The following is a 22,076-nucleotide window of genomic DNA, read 5'->3' on the forward strand; positions in this document are numbered from 1 at the left end:
CTTTGCTAATTTAACTTGAAAAGGTTGAGTTTTAATTGACCTTGAATAAATTCAATTCTCCAAAGCCCATTTTATATGTAGCAAAGTTGTGTACTCTTCAATAGTAGGAACCAAGTCCTCCTTATTGAGAGTAAAGCAATTGTACCCTGGATTCCAGAATTGAATTAGGGCTCGAAGTAAGTCATCATCAACTTCAACATAGAGCAAATATGGGATGTCCCCGTAAGTCTGATAAAACTGCAACTTTTTGTTTGAGTCCAACTCTCCCAAATGCCTCGCAAATCTTGCATATCATTTCTTTTTAGCGAAACTGGAGCATAACTGGCTAACTCAGATACATAGTCATCTTGCAAACTGTCTCCCCCTTGTCTTTGTAAGTCCTCAGCCCTGTCTTACTTCTGAGTTTAGAACTATTTGATTTGAACACTTTTTATCCATGGATGAAGGTTTTCCAATAAGACGATTAACACGAGGATCAATGCCTTTTATCTTGTATGATGCTATGCAAATAGAAGAAATAAAGAACACACAAAAATAAATGAATTAGTTTACATAATAAAGGAAAAAATTAATTTAATAATAATGTCTACCTAAATATCTTTATTTAAACATGCTTTCTTCATACTTTAAATAATTTAAATTCACATGCAATTTATTCAGTAATAAAATAAATAAATAAATAAATTAAAAGGAAAAGTTAGAATTCATTTCTCCTGTGTGTACACCTATTTTGGATAAAATTTCGGCATGGCTTCAGATCAGAAGAGTTTCTAGGGTTTATTATATGCAGGATTTCATATCTAAGAATAAAGGTACCTGAATTGTCCTTGTTAGTGCCCCCTTGGGTTGCTAACCCTCAATCCTAGTCCATCACAGACTAAAGTGGATCGAGTTCAATTTGAGGGGATACACTTCTCTATGCCTGACACGAAGAATAAATTCTCACGAAGACATAGAGCATATGAACCCCGAAAGCTACTTGCTAGGTCTAACACGGAGAATAAATTCTCACGAAGACGTCGCTTTCACTCCCACTTAAAAGGGACAAGCTTGATTAAAAAGCTTATGTTATGCAATGCGTGTGTTGTGTGTGAGGAGAAATGTTCAAACCTCTGACAGACAATAAATAATGAAATTTAATACTTGAAAAATAAAGCATTAATAGAATAATATAAATATTATGAAAATAATAAGTATATATAATTTATTTATTTTTTAAAAAAAATAAAAAAATTAAAAATTAAAAATATGAATTTTTAATTTCTAATTAATAGAGACAATTTGTAATTGATTTTAAAGTTTGACCGGTCCCAGCGGAGTCGCCAAGCTGTCGTAATCGGTTTTCGCCCGGGCACGAATTTTTACTTCGGCGGGAAAAACAAAACGAATAAATAAATGATTTTGATTTAAAAAATATTTTGGGAGTCGCCATTGACCTTTTTGGGTTAGGTAGGTAAAATACCTAAAAACAATCTTTTAAAGTAGTTTTTAAGAAAACATAATTTAAAAGATAAACTGATCTGTGTATAACCAAAAATTTTAATAAAAAGGATTCGTGGTCGGTTACGTTTAGGGAAGTATTAACACCCCTATAACGCCCAAAATTGGTACTCATTAATTATAATTTGTCTCTATTATTAGAAATTTAAAAATTCAAAAATATATTTAATTTATAATCTTGTTATTTCAAATTTATTAGTATTTTAATAAAATCTATTAATTTATATATAAATAAGATATTTATTTATTAAGAAATATCAGAAAAGGACTTCTAGGTGCCTTAAGACAGCTCTTTTCTTCGATATTAAAAAAAATATTAATAAAACATTTAAAAAATAGATTAATATATAATTTATAAAAATAGGATATGTATTTATTTAAAAATATCAGAAAATGAACATCCAATTGCTTTAAGACTTTCATTTCTTAATACCAATAAATATATATTAAAATATGATTAAAATGATTTAATATATTAAATTTATAAATAGTAATTCCATAAAATAAATATTATTTATATATATATTTATAATACTAAATAAATATTATTTTTTATATAAAATAATAAATAATAATAGTAATAGTAATAGTAACGATATATATAAATATATAAAAGTAATATATGATTAAACAATGTTTAAAATAAATGAAATTAAAACATAGTATTAAAATGTAAAAAGTAATAAAGCTTGTAAAATAAATGAAAATATTAAGTTTAGGAACTAAATTATAATCTAATAAAATTAAATACCTAAGTTGTAATTAATTATTTGAAACTACAGGGATTAGACATACTATTTTTCATTTATTTAATTTAGTGACTAAATTATAATTATATTAAATTCGAATATTAAATTAAAACAAATCAAAACATACTTTCTGGATTAAAATATTAATTATTAAAATTAAAGGACTAATTCCGTCATTTACCTAAAATATTTATATAAACATATTAGTTACTAAATTATAAAGTAAATAAAATTAGAAGACCAAATTAAAACGTTTAGAATTTGATTTCAGTGACTAAAATGGAATGTTACAAAGCTAATGGACTGCGGACGGGATTTGGCCAAACGCGAAATTATGGATATACCCCTCCCAAAAACGGTGTCGTTTGGGAAGGGGTATAAATTCCCCAGACGGCTGGCCCGAAGGGCCAGTATTCTCATTTCTCTTCTTTCTCTTCTCTCTCTAACTGAGAGAGAAGAAAACTCTCTCGCTCTCTCTAGGATTCCCTCACCGGAGGGAATCTGGCGTCGATCACCGTCGCCGATCTCACCGCCGGACACCGTCACCGGTGGTCGAAAAAAACCAAAACTTCTCAAAACGTAGATCGGACCTCCCAAAGATGATTTCGGTGTCCTTTTTTCTTAAATAGCTACCGATCAGAGCAAATCTAGGAAAATACCTTCGGTTTTCGAAGGTTTTTGATGACGTGTCGAGACTGGTATGAACTCCGGTGAAGGCGTGGCTTCCTCGGTAAGTATCTCTCCGTCTTTTCCTTACTATTCGTGGTTGTTGGGTTGCTTTTTTTTTCTCTCTGTGTGTTCTCCTCTGCCGTGGGTGGTTCTGTTTGCAGGTGGTCGATGGCTTTTATAGCCATCGACGGTGTGGCTCTCGGATCGGTTAATAAGGTGGCCGCTTGGTGAGTCACCAGACTTCCAGTGGTGACTCACTGTTAAGCTATGTGTACGGCTGGAAGGGCTCTTCTAAAAACTTTGACGGGGCATCGTGGCAGCGGCGGAGCGACGTGGAGCGGCTGGAAGTAGAAACGGCGCCGCGTGGTCCCTAGGGTATCATCACCTTAGGGTTTGTTCTGGATGCGTGTGGGCCGTTGGATCTCTCAGATCCAACGGCTGTGATACTGAGGCGGCTAGGGTACTGAGATAAAAACCCTAATCTGGTTTTAGGGTTTAGCTGGGCCACCATGTATGGGTCGATATTGGGCCTGATGTATCTGGGTTGGGCTCGTAATGTATTTGGGCCTGTAATATGTAATAATATTTATTAATAAAATAATAATAATAGTAATAATAATAATAATAATATATAATATAAATAATATTCAAATGAAAAAAATGAGTATCTTCACACATTTTCTTAAAATTTTCGTATTATGTCTTGTTATTGTTAGAAATATTGTTTTTAATATTTTCTCTAATCAACTCAAACATTAATGAGTTACCTCATCATCTTTACTATTATACTGATTTAAAATGACTCAAAATCTATCCAAAATTTATTTATGTTAAAACGACTTTCATCTATAGTTTCTATCATTCAATCAAAATGAAATCGAGATATAATTTTTCTCCGTTTCTTACACCTTTCTATTATTGAAATCTCGAAGAAAATATTTTAACTTGTGTATATTAAAAAGAGTTTGAAAATCTAAATTTAAGATTTATAAAGAAAAAAATTATGAAAAATTTGCATAAAATTACAAGTAAAATTTATTTTTTTCATGAAATTAAAAGAAAAATGTCACACCATCACAATGTTGAAGAATTACAAGTGATTTAGAGAAACATATTTCAAAAGTTTGGTGGCTAAATTAAATTGTTTTATTGTTATAGAGCCAAAATAGAAATATTTGAAAACAGAAATTTGTGATCGGAATCAAATTAAAGTGGGAACAGGCAAGTGAAGAGCAGAGGGATTCAAAGGGTGAGCGAGGAAGGCAAAAAGAAGCGAATGATGAGCTTAAAACACCATAACTCCAACTCTGCTTCTCTTCAATCTCTCTCTTTTGAAGACGTCGCCGACTTCTTCTCCCTTCCTCTCGACGACGCCGCTTCCACTCTTGGTAATTTTTTAAGCATTTCATTTGAGATGTCAATTTCTTTTATGCTTTTCATCTCTATATTGATTCTCCATCCCTCAGGCGTTTGCACCTCCGTTCTCAAGAAAATCTTCCGTGAAAATGGTCTTGACAGGTGGCCTCATCGCAAGGTAACTCCCCTTTCTTCTCTCTATTCTTTTACTTGTTTTTTTTATCACTCAAATGCTTAGATATCGTTATCTGCTTTGATGGGTATTTTGGTTTTTTCGTATACAAAAAGAAATTTCTCTTCTTTTCTTCCTCGACTATCTGCACTTTTGTGGTGATAATTGTCAGAGTTTCATCCAACGGTTGAATATTGTCATATGACTTGACGGGTAGTTTTGATTTTTAGTGTAGAAAAAGGAAATTTTGATTCTTTACTTGTCTGCACTTTCATGTTTGTGTTTTATTTGTGCCCGCTTTACATTTGTACAGTTAAATACATCTGTTATTTTTTTCCCTTTCTATTGTTCCCCTTTGTAGGGAAAATCTTTTAATTTTGTGCTGTTTCGTTTCAATATATGTGATTTTTTTAAACGAGGTCTAGTTTTTAGCTGGGAAGAGCATTGAAGAAATTAAGAAGCACGCAGATAGAGAAAGAAGAAAAGAAATCGCAGAGCTTTCTAAGGCTCATTGGCAAAGGTATAATGTCAAACGATTTGCTTGGTTTGGTTTTCTAAGGCTCATTCATGATAATTTGGATTTATTTATTTTAGCTGTGGGGGTTCAATTTGGTGATTTTATTTGGATTCTTCTTGATGATGCCTTGTGTGTTTTGTGAATTTTGTAAACAAATAATTCACCATAAGCTGTGTTATCGTCAATCAATTATGTTGGAGGGAGAATTATTTAGTTAACTTCTAAGAAAAGCTATTGAAGACAATGCTAAATGAACTTGCATTTTGTCTATCTTGTCATAGGAAAATGTTGTCATAACTATTTTATTTCGACTAGGGTGACTGTTGGATATGGGCACATGTCAAACACGGTTATGTTCTATTTCTCTGTAAATTTTTCCATGTGTTTAGAGGGTTCTTAAGAGGGTCATAGTGTCAAACATCTGTACCTATGCTTGGATATGAGTAATGTGTTAGATATTACTGTTAGACACGAATGTTTTGAGAGAAATCAAGAGTGGGAGTAACAGTGTCATAGCCTCTAAGGAGTAGAAAAATCTAGTATATTGTAAAAATTTAAGTTATGAGTTTTTCCTTCTTTTTATAATTTTATTTCAAGGAAAAAAGATATCCATGAAACTTATGGCTTTGTTAAGCTCCATCATAGTGCTTTGTGGAAACATTAGCAAACCTGTGTTAATACATGTAACAAATCTGTTCTTCTTTTCTTTTCCTTTTTCGGTAGTTGAGCTCAAAACGAAGATTCTGAGCACATTTTTTTGTTTGTAATATGCATGTTGATTTCATGTTTGTTTTCCCTTCTAAAAAATCTCACCAGGATTCCGTTAATGGTGTAGATTAAAAGTTCAGACAGATGATGAAATGAGATAACACAAATATATCACCATATCATCTATGTTAAACTTGTTAATCTAACTTGGTGTGTGTGTACTGTGTATGGCTGTAAATGAACCAATCTTGAACAAACAAATATATGTTCATGTTCGTTTGTTTATTTTGAGCTTGCTCTTGCTCGGTTCATGAGCTGAGTTGAAGGCCATTCAAGCTGGTTAGCTTTGTTTGTGGAATCAGAGTGGTGTGGTAAGGGTCGGTTAATTATAGAGACTGATTCTGCAATTGCAGTGAAATGGATTAAGACTCCGGAAGTGTGTCCTACCGTGTTTTCACAGCTAGTTAAGGAAATTGTCAGTGCTGTATTGGAGCATAGTGTTATTATAATGTTTGTAAAAAGGGTTGTGAATTGGGAGGCTGACAGTTTGGCTAAGTCGGGGATAGGGTAAATGTTTAGTAATTTTTGTTTGGATGATGTGTTTGTTGGGAGGGTTGAGGTTAAGGTGGTGGGTGATGTTTGTAATAGCCTGTTGTTGTATGAGGTGTAATTTCTTTTTGGAATAATATTTGAGGCACTCTTTTCCTCCTTCGAATGTCCGCTGCGGTACTTTTGTACAGCGGCGGTTATGAAGGGGTTTTTTAACGAGGCCTCATTTCTTATAAAAAAAATGTATATTAAAGTTATGCATGTTTGTGTTCGTCGTATTAAACTAAATGAACTTGTTCAGGAACACTACACGACATGTTCATGAATATAGAAGTGAACATATTTGCAAACAATTAAAAATGTGTTCATGAGAACAAACCATAAATGAACATTTTTCTTATTTTTGGATATAAACATAAATGTTAATAAATAATCACACATAAACAATAGTAATATTCGATTATAATAGTAAACGAGCTTCAAACAAATGTAAACCAGATTGTTCATGAACATAAATGAACCAAACATGCCTTGTTCGTGTTCATTTCATTTAATAAACAAGGGTCAAAATCTTCTTCATGCTTTGCTTATTTAGCGTGATAAATGCACTTACTGAACTGTTCATGACATGCTTTGTTCATTTGCAGCCCTATATATGTGTGGATCTAAGGTTCAAAGGCCATTCATTGTTGTAAAACAAAAATACACTTTTGCTTGGTTGCTTCTTCACCCTTGATTACTGCTCCTCAACACTTTCACTCACTGATTTTGCAGTCACCAAGACTGTAAAACTTTCTTGCATGAGAAACGTATGGAGCTCATGCTTCTTTGCGAACGATTACCGTTGTTGAACCGCAATGTTCCTCTTCTATCAGCATGACAGTTTTTTGGTATTATTGACAGTTGAAACTTTCGTATTACTACTATTTCATGGTTCGGCATACTGCAGCTCTCAATCTCAACCACAAAGCAACGAACAACCCAAATTACAAGATGGTGCTGTTGTGCCAAACTTACAGCAACAAGGAGCAAAAAACATACAAATGGGGCAGACCCTGAATTTTAACCACCAAAGCTTGATGATAGGAACGAAAATGTCAGATGAATTTAAGTTTGGATTCCCGGCTTATCTGTTGCTACAAACAAGTGGTGGGGAAGTAGCAAGTCCGATGGCGATGAAGCGGTCGACGTTGATGGAACTGAAACCGAGGGAGAAAACAAGCATCAAAGTAAAGAATTGCCTGACGATATGGCCAATGACAAACCCAATGAAAATGGAAAATTGGACGACCTTAATCCTCAAGGGTCAGATCTGCTGGCAGCTGTTAGAAAAAAGGCTGTGGAAGAAGGACGAGAAGCGCTTAAACTTGGCGTCCACAGGGGCCGTGGAATGAAAAAGCCAAGTAGCAGAAAGGCGTCGCTGCTGCTTCGAGTATTCAAATCTTCATTACCTAATGACTGGTTTCATGTCCCTTCCTAATTTTATCAGGAGCAAGAAGATCCAGATATAATGACTACGAGTGCAAGGTACGACGGAAGATCCGATTACTGACATCATTGGCTTTCATTTATATCCTTCTACAATTTTTGGCTAACATAATCATCTTTTCTTTTTGTCAAACAACGGTTCTTAACAGGTATGTGAGAGAGTTTGATGGATAATAGTTAGCTTTTAGGAAAGTTTTATGTCATGTTGCTTTGACCTTTTGATTTCATATAATGCGATCACGATATGTTTAACTTTGTTCATATTGCATTGAATGCTATCATGTTGAATTCCCTGTCCCAGGAGAGATTATCTAGTGAAACACTACGTACATTCTTCCGCTAAAATTGTCATTTATCCATTTTTTTAAATTTTCAAATCAAGTAGTTTTTAAATATGTATTTTATAAAATTAAATTATTTAAAATATAATCAAAATTTTAAAAATTAATAAAAAAAAATCACGAGTAGTAATTCTAACGAGAAGGACGAAGTATATATAAGGTTAGAATTTACTTGCACAATGTAAAACTTTTTAGTTTTACACAGATTTAAAATTGTTAGATGAGTGAAAATAGATGGCTGAAATTGGCTCTTTATTTATTTTCCTAGTGAATATTTTTTTCATTTCTTATTGTTAATCTCAGTTATCTATTTGCACTCATTTAACGGTCTTAAATCTATGTAAAATTAAAAAAAAAAATTACATTGTGTAACAAGATCTTATCTCGTATATATATGAATGTGTTATGATCTATTTACATAATTTAAAATTCATTAGTTTTATACAAATTTACATCAAAGCAAACTTAGATTTTTGGAGTTGGGTTTGACCTCTCTCTATATCAACTCCTCAATTTCATGTTTTTTTAATCTTTTTGTTTTTAATATATGCTTCTCAAAATTATATTCAAAATTTTAGGGTAAATTACATATTTAGTCACCTAATTATTTTTATAATTTTTAATTTAGTCACCTATGTTAAAAAGTAAATAGAACCGTTGACATGATATTTTTAAAATTTAATTTTTGACGGTGGAGGATCAAAACATAACAAAAACAAATTTAGTGATGACTTTAGAAAAATAGTTGGGTGATCAAAATGGAACCGTAAGAATAGTTAGATGAGTAAATACACAATTTACCCAGAAAAATTATATATAAAAGGGTAAACTATATATTTGGTCACCTAACTATCACTTTAGATAAGTTTTGGTCACCACCCAACAATTTATTTTCAAAATTATCCTAACATTACATTTTTTTTGTTATGGTTATCTATCGTTAAAAAAATTAATGGAACTGGTGATATGGTAAATTTTTTATTTTTTCAATGATGACATGACATTATCTTATGATGAAACATCAATATCACCGTTAATTTTTTAACTATGAGTATGATTTTGAAAAGAATAATAGTTAGATGACCAATATGATATCAAAGTGATAATTGGGTGACAAAATAATGTTGTTTACCCAAAAAATTATAAAAATAATATTAAAATAAATAGTTTATATAAATTAATAAAAATTATAAAAATTATTCTGTCAAAAATCCAAACCAATCCAAAGGCAGAATGAAATCTATAGGGGTCCATGAGTTCACCTCAAATTTGCTTTTCCTTCACTATGTTTCTTTCTCTTTGGGTCTCTGGTTTCCTCCATTGCAAAGTAAGCTTTCTTTGAGGTCCCTCTCTTCTCCTCAAACACCTAAAGACCCACCAACCATTTCACCCACCCCTGCTTTTTATTATATTTTTGTCTGCTCCTTTTCTTACCCATTTTCTTTTTATTATTATCTGAATTATTTTTTCGTTCCCCCCCCCACTGGAAGGCAACAACAAAATAGAGAGAGCTTCTCCTTGTGAACTACTCTTTCCCTTTGCATTTGCAGCTTTACCCTTTTTCAGGCATTTGGATTGTCTTGGACTTTCCTTTTGCTCATTTGGATGGTTTTGCTTTCTCTTTGCTTCTTTGAATGCTCAAGGAAGTAGATCAAGGTGCATGCTTTATCTTTTTTTTTCTGCATCTTACTTGGATCATAAGTGATTCTTTTGTTTGTTTTACAAGTTATTCATTTTCAATGGAAATGGAGTTCCTTTTTCTAATTATGGAATATGAGTTTATTTTATTTTTTTTGTGGTCTGGCTTGTTTCCAGAATAGTTTTTTTAATTAAAAGATTTAACTCATGAGCTTAGTTAAATGTGGCATCAGATTCTCCTTCTCTTTTTCATCTTTTACTGTTCTTTTCTGTGGGTGAAGATTAAGCCAAGTATCTTATGGCATTTATTGACTTTTTTGAGTCTTCAGATTTGAATGTAAGGATGGGTTTTTATAAGAGTGGATGAAATGTCTATCACATTTAGCTTCTTCTCCATAAACTTTCTCCAAAAATGCGCCTATGGAACTTGAAAATGATTAAACATATTGTCATATTGGTATTTCTGGTGTTGTATGACATGTTTCTAGTACTGTCTTAAGATTTGATCTTTGTATACAAGAGGCTAAAATAATTTTGACTGTTAAATCCTGAAGATCAGAGATGTCGTCTCAGGGTGCCTTAAATGCTGAATTGTCAAAGAAGACAACATTTTTGGGTCTAAAACTTTGGGTTCTGATTTGTATATCTGTTGGGGCATTTATAGTGTTGATTCTTGGTATCTTGTCTGTATGGGTTACATTTCGGAGAAGATCCAGGCAATCGGTGGACAAGTTCTCGCATTCTCAGATACCAAATGTCTCAAAGGAAATCAAGGTTGACAAGGTTGGAGTTCAGAGCTCCAATGATCTTCCGGAGAATTTATTCATTTCAGTTGATGATAAATCGAATGGTCAGAATTCAGAGAAAATGCTAGCTCATTTGGGGATGAGAAAATCAAGTGATCCTGATAATACAAGTCAATGCAGCTCATTTTACCATCATGAGAGGGGTTTTAGTTCTCATTCAGGAGATGAAGGTAGCTCAGGAACGGTTCGCAAGCAGTCTGCATTTTCATATGGAGGACTAGTGACGGCCTCTCCCTTAGTTGGTCTGCCTGAAGTTTCACATCTCGGGTGGGGTCACTGGTTTACTCTCAGGGATCTTGATCTTGCCACAAATAATTTTGCAGCGGAGAATGTTATTGGAGAGGGTGGATATGGGGTGGTTTACAAGGGTAGGCTCATCAATGGAACTGAAGTAGCAGTTAAGAAGATTCTTAATAATCTGTAAGGATATCTTAGAGATACTTTCTTGTTTCTTGTAAAACTTTGTTCTCATAAACGATAACTTTTGATAAATCGGGCACTTGGATGTCCAGGGGTCAGGCTGAAAAAGAGTTTAGGGTTGAAGTGGAGGCCATTGGTCATGTTCGTCATAAGAATCTTGTGCGGCTTTTGGGTTATTGCATAGAAGGAGTTCACAGGTGAAACTCAAACATGTTTCATTAGTTTATTTGTCAATTTCGTGCAGATTCACTTCTAACTGTAATTGTGTATTAATATGTTAATACAGGCTACACTTTTGTTATCCTATATGTCTTTCTAGTTATTTGAGTATGGCTGCCTGCAAATGAGATTATAACTGTAGTTATCAACTGATTGCTGTAGGATGCTGGTATATGAATATGTGAATAATGGTAACTTGGAACAATGGCTACACGGGGCTATGCGCCAGCATAGTACCCTAACTTGGGAGGTCCGTATGAAGGTTATTCGTGGAACTGCCAAGGCGTAAGTCACCATTCAAACTTGAACCTTCTTGTTTCTTCTTTTGTTGGTTAAAATTGAAGTGTCATAAAAGGCTGGTGTTTCGGTTGCAGGCTTGCTTATTTGCATGAAGCAATAGAGCCGAAAGTTGTTCACCGGGACATAAAATCAAGTAACATCTTGATTGATGATAATTTCAATGCCAAGGTTTCTGATTTTGGACTGGCCAAGCTCTGGATTCAGGAGAGAGTCATATCACAACTAGAGTTATGGGGACATTTGGGTAACTCTTAAAGTTCTTCTCTCCGGCAATCATCTATTATTGTATATCAATTCTAATATCTCCAGATTGAAAATTTCGTATGTAAAATTGCAGCTATGTGGCACCAGAATATGCTAACTCTGGCCTGTTAAATGAGAAGAGTGACATTTACAGCTTTGGTGTCCTCCTGCTCGAAGCTGTCAGTGGAAGAGACCCTGTCGACTACAGCAGGCCGGCTAATGAGGTACTGATTAATAAAGATGACTAATACCTTGTCCATCACATTCTCGTCTCTTGACCCTCCCTGTGTTGATTTTCTCTGTGTTCATGTAACTTAAGTCATCAGAAATATCTCATAAGCAAACCACATGCCTACTGCAGGTTAACCTTGTTGAGTGGCTTAAGATGATGGTTGGAACAAGAAGAGCAGAGGAAGTTGTGGATCCAAGTCTTGAAACTAGACCGCCACACGTGCTCTTAAACGTGCCCTTTGGTGGCACTTAGGTGTGTTGATCCTGATGCAATAAGCGACCCAAAATGAGTCAGGTTGTACGAATGCTTGAAGCTGATGAATACCCATTTCATGAGGTAAAGGTCTCTGTTACTGGTTGTTAATGTTATTATTGTGTATATACTGTATGGTTTCCTTTTACGAATTATTTATGTTACAAGGTGAAGTGCATTTATTTCGCATTAAGTTTGTAAATTTTAGCATATCTGGTAGTGAGCCATAGCTCGGTATCTTTGGCGTAGTATTTTATCTTTGCATCTCCTGTGCTCCCTGCACTGTAAATCATTCGAGTTGAGAACAGCAGAGAATCCTACTAGGCAGAAAACCTGTCTATCCCGTGTACGGGTTCTTGTGAATGCCTCCATACTGATTATTTTATTCTAATAACGACTATGTAATGGCTTAGCAAAATTCATGAAGTCTTTGAAGTATTAATGATGTTTATATGAATTTCTGATGCTGAAGTTTTCTGTAATTTTTGAATCTCATGAAATTCTTATTCTTGCTCGCATTGCTTCTTGTGGTTCATTCATATGTACTGTGATATACGGTGTGTCTTACACTGCCTATTTTTCTATTACAAGCTCCGTTGACAGAGCCCTAATATCGACTTCTGTGATCTTGTTCAGGACGGAGGAACAGGAAGAGCCGAACAGACGGCATGGAAATCGAATCTTTGAAGGAACCAACCGACACGGAGAGCAAGATCCGGGAATCGCGGGGCGCCGTAACTGAGACGACTCATGAGTAATAGGGACTGACAAAAGGCAATGACATGGTGAATAATGGTAGTATTTAAAGCTTTCAGTAACTCATCGATACATACACATCTCAAAGAGAGGAACCGGCTTGAAGATAGAAAGCACATCATAAGCAGCAGCTGTTTCTTGGGCAAACCAGAGCATGGCTAACATCTGAGAGAGAGAGAGAGGGATTCAATGGTCCATATTGTACAGGCGTGTCTCTGGGATTGATGGGCTATCTTTATTATTATACAAATACAATATAATTATTATTTATTTTATTTATATTTTCATTTTCCCCTCTGGGGATTAAGTCAATGTTCTTTGGACGATGATCATTTTCACTTGCAGTCTTGTTAAATCTTGTAATGATTGCATGAAGCCATTGTTTGATTCTGTTTTCATTTTATCTTCCTTTTGCAGTCTTTCGTTCACCATTTCCATGACGTATTGTCTCCTCAGACCTCACAGTTTCTTGTTTCTTATTTCATCATGTTTTTCTTCAAAGCCAATCCCATTGCACAGCAAAACTCATGTATATTATACATGAAAGTATGGGTTAAGAATAGAAAAAAAAAGGATAAGCTACATGTTTAGTACCCCATTATCACTTTTGTCCTGTTTTAATCATCTAACCATTATTAAAAAAAACATACTTAACGCTATGTTTTGGTTGTCGTTAAAAATTAATAGAATTGTTATCATAACATTTTTTAATATTTTGAATGATGACATGACATTACTTTACGACGACATATTAATATCATATTATTTTTAAAAAGTTAGGTGACTAAAAGAAATCAAAACGTAGCATTAGGTATTGTTTTGAAATTAAAAAATAGTTGATGATCAAAACAAATAAAAGCGACAATTGAGGAATTGAACGTGTAATTACCCTAGGAAAAAACAAAGCATTGAGAAGTAGAGATGGAATGTTTCTCATGATGTATAATAATAATAGTGTGGTGAAATGTCATTTTAGTGTATATTTTATGTTTATGCAATGAATTTAGATGACAAAGCGTTTGAATTTCTCATTTGTTATTATTATAATGTGCAGTGATAATAATGTTGGACTTGTATACAAACGTTTTTCAGTTGAGTGGTCTCCTTGTTGCTTTAGGGTCAAATTATATGTCTGATTCTTCTATCTCGTGTATCTTATAGTTATTTAAGATTCACAAAATACGCATGTTGTACAAGTCTATTTTTTCTCAGCAAGTAAATATATATTGATAAAGAAAATCAAAGCGTTAAAAACCTAAACGGAAGAAAAGAGTACATTCCCAACATAAACTACAAAGTCATAAAACAACACCAAACAAACCACTCGAAGTCCTGGAAAGCACCATTATCCTGAACCAAACCAAAAAAACAACCCCCTAGCAAGAGTAGACAACAGCACCACCAACAAAATAACAAAACAGTTCAAACCGGAGCAACAAAATGAACAAAGCAGTAAAAGAAGAAAAGACACTGGGAGTTGTAAAAACAAAACTGCACCACAAAACAATCAACCTAATCCCAACACACCCAAAAGCAGCAAGCCAAAGACAAGACAGAACAATTTGCTAAGACTTCGGCTACAGAAACTAGAAAAGAATCAGCCATAAAGGAAAGCAGGACAAACATCAACCGCAGTTACCACCTTGCTTTGAAAGAATTCGCTCTCACCGGACCATCCCTCGCTAAACCAAGAGCTAAAGCACTTTTAACATTAGAAGCATAAACAAAATGGACTTGGCCAATCTTCTTCACCAGTTTATTGATAATCACAAGAATCGACCACCAATTCCAGGGTCTATGTACTGCATTTTGTATCCAATAAATGACCCTTTTCGAATCTAATTCCATGATCAATGGTGCCTTACCAACCCAATTTGCCTCGACAAACACTTTCAGCGCCAATTTAACAAAAATTAACCCTGCAAAATCGTCCCCGAAACTATCAACCGGGTCCATGAACAACGCTCTAATCTGCCCTTTCTCTGTCCGCAATGCACCACCACAACCTGCTTTATTATCTTTGACTACTCCGACGACGTTAAATTTTACAAAACCAGCCTCCGGAGGGGACCAGCCAGCAATGACGGAGTTAGAGACACCGCCCTCGGATTGTCCCACCAATCATCTACATTTAGAGCCCCTTCACAATTGGTCGCCTTTACCCAAACAAAGCACGCAACTTCGAAAAGAACAAGACATTAACGAAACTTACTGGTTTAGCGTAGAACACCTAGTCATCCTAGCTAGCCACAAACTCCAAAGTGTCGTGCCTGCAGAGATCAGCCATAAACTCTTATATATGCCTGAAAAGTGCATACTAAAACGGAAATTAAAAAAGTTTGATAGGTCAACCGACAAAACCCAATGTTCTCCCCACCAATACAAAAGAAAATTCAGAAGGTTTAAACAAGAGCACAACCCGCAAACAAGTGGAAAGCGTCAATTAGGATAGCAAACGGGTACAATTTCGTGGATTACGCATAGTACCCGCTCCAATTAGGGCGGAATGGTATAATTTTAGTGGGTAGTGAGCGAGTGTGAATTTTGAAAGTGGTACCCGTCGTGGGTGATTGGGCGGATGATGGATTTGAGACCTTACCGCCCACATCCGCCCACCCACTAAATACCTATTAAACTTTGGACCATTATGAATTTAGGCTTTAATTATGTCTTTTATTATGGTGTTTTATGTACTTTAAGATCTATGTTAACACTTAACTCAAATAACCATTGCTTTATTTTATTATGTTTTTTAACGGACGTGTTTGTTTTATGTTTATTGCTTATGTACAACTTAAAGTTGCTATCAGGCAGGTCTAACCGGGTACGTCTCCAGTTAGATAGTGAGTATGGGATGCATTTGAGAATGTACCCTCGTGGGCGAGTGTGAATTTGAAAAATTTTTCCCATCATAGGTGGTGGACGGATGATGAATTTAAAAATATTAAGTGGTATGGGAATGGGAGAGTGATATCCACACCCGACCCGTCTGTTTGTTATCCCTAGTGTATATTTAGTTTCATTACTTCTGTATATTGTTGAGAATCACCTCTTCTCATAATATACTTTTTTTGTAATATCTTTTTTTTATAACATCTCTTTTAACAACACATCTTTTGATAACACCTCTTTAAAGTTTTCTCAATCTTTCTTTTTTTCTTTCTCAATCTTATATCAACGCCTCTTTCGATATGTCTCTTTGATTGTTTCAGTTTTATTCTTTTCAATATTTTTATTTTTTAATTTTTATGTTCATTTAATAAATGAATGAATATGAATAAAGGTGTATTTAATTTGTTTATATTCACGAACATGCTTGTTTATTGAGTTGTGTATAAGCTCATTTATTGATTTGTTTATAAGCTCATTTATTGAATCTTTTGTAAACTCGTTTACTCGGTTCTCTTTTTGCTTTACATTTAAATATTGATGAAGACATGACTAAATTGAAAATAAGGTGAAATTTAGAGTTCAAATTGAAGTCTAAAGAATTTAAAGACTAATGACATAATTTCACCATTTCTTTGGCTTGAAAATAAAAGTGTAAAAGAGTGGGTTGGTTAACATTAAATTAATATAAACGAACATGTTAGTAACCACGAAAACAAACAAAAACAGCAAGAAAATTGGTTTGGAGGGCTCTTTTACCTAAATTGGTAAACTACAGACAAGAATGACCAATCATAAAATTGGTAATAAATCAGATTCCCCATTAGACTCGTTGAATTAAATGAAATTGACATTATTGTAACCTTTATTTCCTTATTAGCAAAGCCGTATAGGTAAAGAAATATTTTCTTTGAAGATAATTGAGATTTTGCAGTGAACAAAAAAATGGAATGCTTTAAATACACCAATGAGGTCTTCTTCTTCATCACTGTTACTCAAATTTTCTTGCTTGTTCTCCTTTTGTCGGCCTCAAAATCAACAGTCGAGGCGGACGGCGATAAGACCATCATCACAAAACTATGCGACGAGACACTAGAACCGGAAGTGTGTCTCAACTGTGTATTATCCGACACCAGTCGGGAAACCAGTAATGTTTCGGACATGACACATTCGATCCTGTTTTGCATGTATTCCCAAACAACCTATGCACATGCTACTGCAGATCATCTGTTCCAAACCACCGCCGCCGTCGTTCTGAAGGAAGTGTTTCGAGTGTGTAAAGACGTGATGTTTTCAGCTTCGAATACGCTTTGGGATGGATTGACGAAGATGGAGGCTTCGGATTATAAGAAAGCTCATGTATCCGTCAGGTTGGCGCATGCGGATCTGTTTCAGTGCGATTTCGCGTTTATGAAGCATGGGAAAGTTTTGATCCCATCGGAGCTGTTGAACTACATGGTTGAGGCTAAACGTTTGTTTGATGTTGCTCAGATCATGTTTCTCCTTCTTGATTAATGGATTGGACAATAATCTTTATGGAGTTTTGAATTGCACTCAAATTCGAGTTTATCCCTATATATGCTCGATTCAGTTAAATTACAGCTTAAAATAAATATTATTGTTAACTGTCGCTAGAATAATAGATCTGATTTATTGGGATAACATTAAGGGATGATGATGAGTCGGGTTTGTGGTCCACCCTACCCGACCAGAAAATAAGGGGTCCTCCACCCGAGACCCGACCCGACCTAACCAGATCAAAATAAAATTTCACCCTATCCAAACCCGACCCGACCCCATTTAATTTTTTATTTAATATAAACATAACCTGACCCGACCCAATAACAAAAACATTAATTCTCCAGAATATCCAAAATGCATATTATCCTCCAACTGCAGCAATCACTACAACTGACCTGCCAAAGTTCAATTGTTATCCTATGAATTATTCATTTGTTATTGGAAATGTAATTGTACTTCACTTTATTTATCTAAATAAAATTGTGAATAATAATATTTAATAGTTATAATATTAATTGTATTTTACGAGTCAATTCAATTTTTAAAAGTTACGTTTACTATTGATTTTGAACTATTTTAAGATAAGATGCACTTGGTAACTAATTGATTTTAAATCAAGTTACAAGATTAATGTGCTAGATATTTTAACATTTCTTTATAATTTTTTATTGAATTTCTATTAAGTTTTGAATGCGCTAGATATAAATACATTATTTGTAATAAATACGATTAATGAGAATATCTAGGTATTCTAAACGAAGATCAAACTTTTTCGTCATTTAATGGCTTGGGAAAACATTGTCGTCGTCTACATACTTGCCCCAATAAGGGTGGTTCTTCCAAACAATGAACATTTCTTCAATGGGGACTCCCTTTGTCTCGGGCAATAACTTATAGATGAAAATGCTCATACCCACCACACAAATGCAAAGAATATAAAAGTCCGAACTTCAAGTTGCAAAGCATAGCGTAAAGACTTGAGCAATGGCGAATGTGAAGATCATGTTGACTGCCACCGTAATACTTTGAGCAGCGGGACGGATTTCAAGTGGGAATATCTCACTAGGAACCAACCAGCCCAAAGGACCCCATGAATATGCAAAACCGGCTATGTAGAAACACATTGCTACCACAACGACAACGGAGAACCAAAGTGGAAGTTGACCCGGATTCCCATTTGTACCGAATTTGGAAGCGATTGAAATAGTCATCACAAGCTAGGCAGAGAAGAGAAAAAGAATGAATTTAGCAAGCAAAATCAAAATGCTTAAGTGTTGGTGAATGGAAATAGTGATTATTACCTGGCAAAGAAACATTTGAAGGCCACCGGAGAGGAAAAGAGTCCTCCTTCCGTACTTGTCGACGGTGGCAATGGAAACAAGTGTTGCACAAAAGTTAACGATGCTAGTGATGAGTGCGGACATAAGGGAAGCGTTGTTGCCAAACCCCATGCTCTTGAACAAAACAGGAGCGTAAAACACGAACACGTTCATCCCGGTTAATTGTTGGAACAAGGGAATCAAGATTGCAAAGGTGAGCTGAGGCCTGTACTTTCTGCTTACAATATCTCTCCAAGGGCTTTGAACCAACTTGGCTGCCTCACTGGCCTTTGCCAAATCTTTGAACTCTTCATCAACATTTTCGATGCCACGGATCTTTCTCAGAAGATCTTTAGCCTCCACCAATTTGTTGCGTTCGAGCAACGAGTTGGGCGAGTCCGAGAGGAAGAGACAACCAATGGAAAATATCAAACCAGGGACGACGGCTCCACCCAAGCTTACTCGCCAACCCCATCCACCTTCGATCTTAGCAGTGAAGTAGTTCAACAAGTTGGCAACTAATATACCAATGGTGATTGACAATTGGAACATAATGTTCAAAGCTCCTCGGTATTTGAAGGGAGCTATCTCAGATAAGTAGATCGGAACAGACTGCAAGTAAAATTCAGATATAAACAAAACATATACGATACCCAGAAACAAAACAAAACAAAAACTATGGTGATAAGTACCTGATTGGCAAATCCAATGCCAAAACCCAGCAACACACGGCCAATAATAAGCATGGGTACGTTTCTAGCAAAGCCGTTGAGAATGGCGCCGATGGTGAAAAGTAAACCTCCGAACATCATCGTCTTCTTCCTCCCAAGTCCTCGGGTTATCCGAGATGCTGTCATGGATGAGAGAAGAGCAGCCAAATATAACGAAGATGTAAACAACGTTAATATTTGGCTGTCAAACTTACAGTATTGATCGTCCGAAGGTTGGACAGATACTTCTTTCCTATAAACATTCGGGAAGAACTTTTCTAGAAAAGGATCCATGGATGTAACTCCACCTGCAAAATTTATCAGTTCGCCATTAATATTCCAAACAATCTTTAATGATAAAAGAAAAAGCAAAGAGAGAATGTTTGTTTACCAGAAATCCCAAGATCATAACCAAAGATTAATCCACCCGAAGCCGCAACAGAGCAAGCGAAAAAGACCTTTGAAGTAAAATTTCCATCGTAGCGTTTTCCCGCACCGGAAGAGATGCCTCCACCGACGGCCATTCTAATAGCTGAGAAGAAAAGGAAATCGCACTGGCACCAAAGGCGTGAGGTAAGTAGAAAGATTATGATAAAAACTTTGGTTCTGTTTAATCTGTATATATAACGTATATGTAATCCTATTTCAACGCTTACTCCTAATAATACTACAACAAAAACTCTATCCATTCATGTCAATATTAACTTCTAAAACATGATTATATTGACGTTAGGACTTTGATTTTCTTTGTACCTATATTTTACTCTAACTATTCACGTTAGCTATATTAATTATTATTACTATTTCCCTCAATAATATATTTCATTTAAAAATATTGCAGGATGAAGACATTCTTACTGTCTTAGAATTTAGGTAAAGTTTAATTAATTTTCTCTTTTAATATTTTAATTTCATTAATTCAATAATAATTTGTTAATTTAATTTAATATTTCACTTTATCAGAATTAAATGATTTTTTAAAGTTATAAAATTAATTTTTTTCCTATCGTATAGATATAGTATTTTGATTATTTAACTATTATTATCATGATTGGTATGTTTATTATATAACAAAATCTTTAATAATATTATAAATTATTCTAAATTTATGTGATCATTATTAGTAGGAGCAAATCATGATGCATTGATTTAATATTTTACTTTCGAACCAATTAAAAAAAAATTTAAAGTTATAAAATTATGTGATGATTAGCGACGAGCATATGAGGGGTAGAATCGGATTTCTGGTCAACCCTACCCGACTCGATCCGAAAATTATACATTCTCCACCTGAACCTGATCTGACCCGAAAATATACACCATCCACCCGACCCGAACCAAAATAATATATTTATTAAAAATATTATTTTTATTCAATACAAATAGGGATTTAATTGAAAAATAATAATATATAGAGGGGCGTTATTTCAATTATCCCTGAATATAAAGGTAAAATTATATGTTTCTCTCGCGTCGGATATTTTTCACCTTAAAATCGAACCTAAACCGTCTCGAATATAACCTTTAAAAAAATTCAAACAACCCAAACCCATATTTTTATTAAAAAAATCCGACCAGATCGGGTCGGGTCGAAACCCGTCGGGGTCCCACGCCCATCCCTAGTGATGAGACACTAGAACCGAAAGTGTGTCTCAACTGTGTATTATCCGACACCAGTCGGGAAACCAGTAATGTTTCAGACATGACACATTCGATCATGTTTTGCATGTATTTTTTTATTGGCAAAGCAATTTTATTAGAAAACAAAATACAACGAACTTGGTTATATGCCTCGTTAAAAATTTCTCTAATCCCTATTAGAAGAAAAGAGTACATATAACCATGTAAATAAAGAAACACCAAAAATCCCTTACACCAACAACACAACAATCACCTAACATAGATCAAAGAATGAACCAATCAAGAAGAACTCCTGAAATGCCAAACACAAATACAAGAAAATTAAACTACGACTAAGCCAATTACTAACTCTTTTACTCAACTACCTAAGTATGATCTATCAAACCACCAACAGCAACAAAAAGTGATTTACATTCGATAGAACCACTCAACAACCAAATCAGACATATCCTCAAAATAACAAAAAGTGGTTGATATTCGATAGAACCAGTCAACAACCAAACCCAACATATCCCAAATAGAAAAAACAAGCAACCACAACCCACAACATACAACTCCAATAAAAGGTCTAGGAAGCCAAGGGACCAAAATTGAACCAAACAACTTCCAACGATGGATAAAACAAACAACCAGAACAACCGACAGAAAAGAAAGGAGACCAACGAGACCGAACAAAACTACTACCACGCCTTGAAAATATCAAGCCTCGAAATACCATCATTAGTTTACCAATCAAATAATAAATTTCGTAGACCACGTATTTTGTAACCAAAGAAAAGAAAATGTGCCACTAGCTAATCCAAAACTCCATCTAGTACACAAATCAACCCACCAAATTAGAGGACGAACTAAGTGTACAACAAGAAAGCAAATCAACTCTTTGGACTATCGATGGAACACAACATGCTAACAATAAGACTTATAGAAAAACTTGGAAAAACATCATCTTTCTCGTAATAAATCTGACCCTAATCAAAATCGCACCAAAGAAGATATTGATTACCAATTCCATATTTGCAGATGCTAAAGGCCTAAATACTATAGCTAGAGGTTATACGATGAAATTGACAAAATCTCCAAA

General features: G+C 34.6%; 1 protein-coding gene and 2 pseudogenes across 1 annotated transcript; 2 read left to right on the top strand and 1 right to left on the bottom strand.

Annotated features, from left to right (window-relative positions):
* The first annotated feature begins 2,930 nt into the window (after window positions 1-2,930).
* Window positions 2,931-7,862, top strand: LOC120184507 (annotated as a pseudogene).
* Window positions 7,863-9,526: 1,664 nt separating this feature from the next.
* LOC120184498 lies at window positions 9,527-13,139 on the top strand (annotated as a pseudogene).
* A 5,136-nt stretch (window positions 13,140-18,275) lies between these two features.
* On the bottom strand, window positions 18,276-19,648 carry LOC120184499 (sugar carrier protein C-like). The gene is made up of 3 exons (XM_039188946.1): window positions 19,337-19,648; window positions 18,627-19,256; window positions 18,276-18,542 (listed from the first exon to the last, which is right to left on the bottom strand). The coding sequence occupies exons 1-3, from the start codon at window positions 19,646-19,648 to the stop codon at window positions 18,276-18,278; spliced, it is 1,209 nt and encodes a 402-aa protein (XP_039044877.1).
* Window positions 19,649-22,076: the final 2,428 nt, after the last annotated feature.

Source organism: Hibiscus syriacus, unplaced genomic scaffold, assembly GCF_006381635.1.
Source record: "Hibiscus syriacus cultivar Baekdansim isolate YM2019G1 unplaced genomic scaffold, ASM638163v2 tig00112921_pilon, whole genome shotgun sequence".
NCBI lineage: Eukaryota > Viridiplantae > Streptophyta > Magnoliopsida > Malvales > Malvaceae > Hibiscus > Hibiscus syriacus.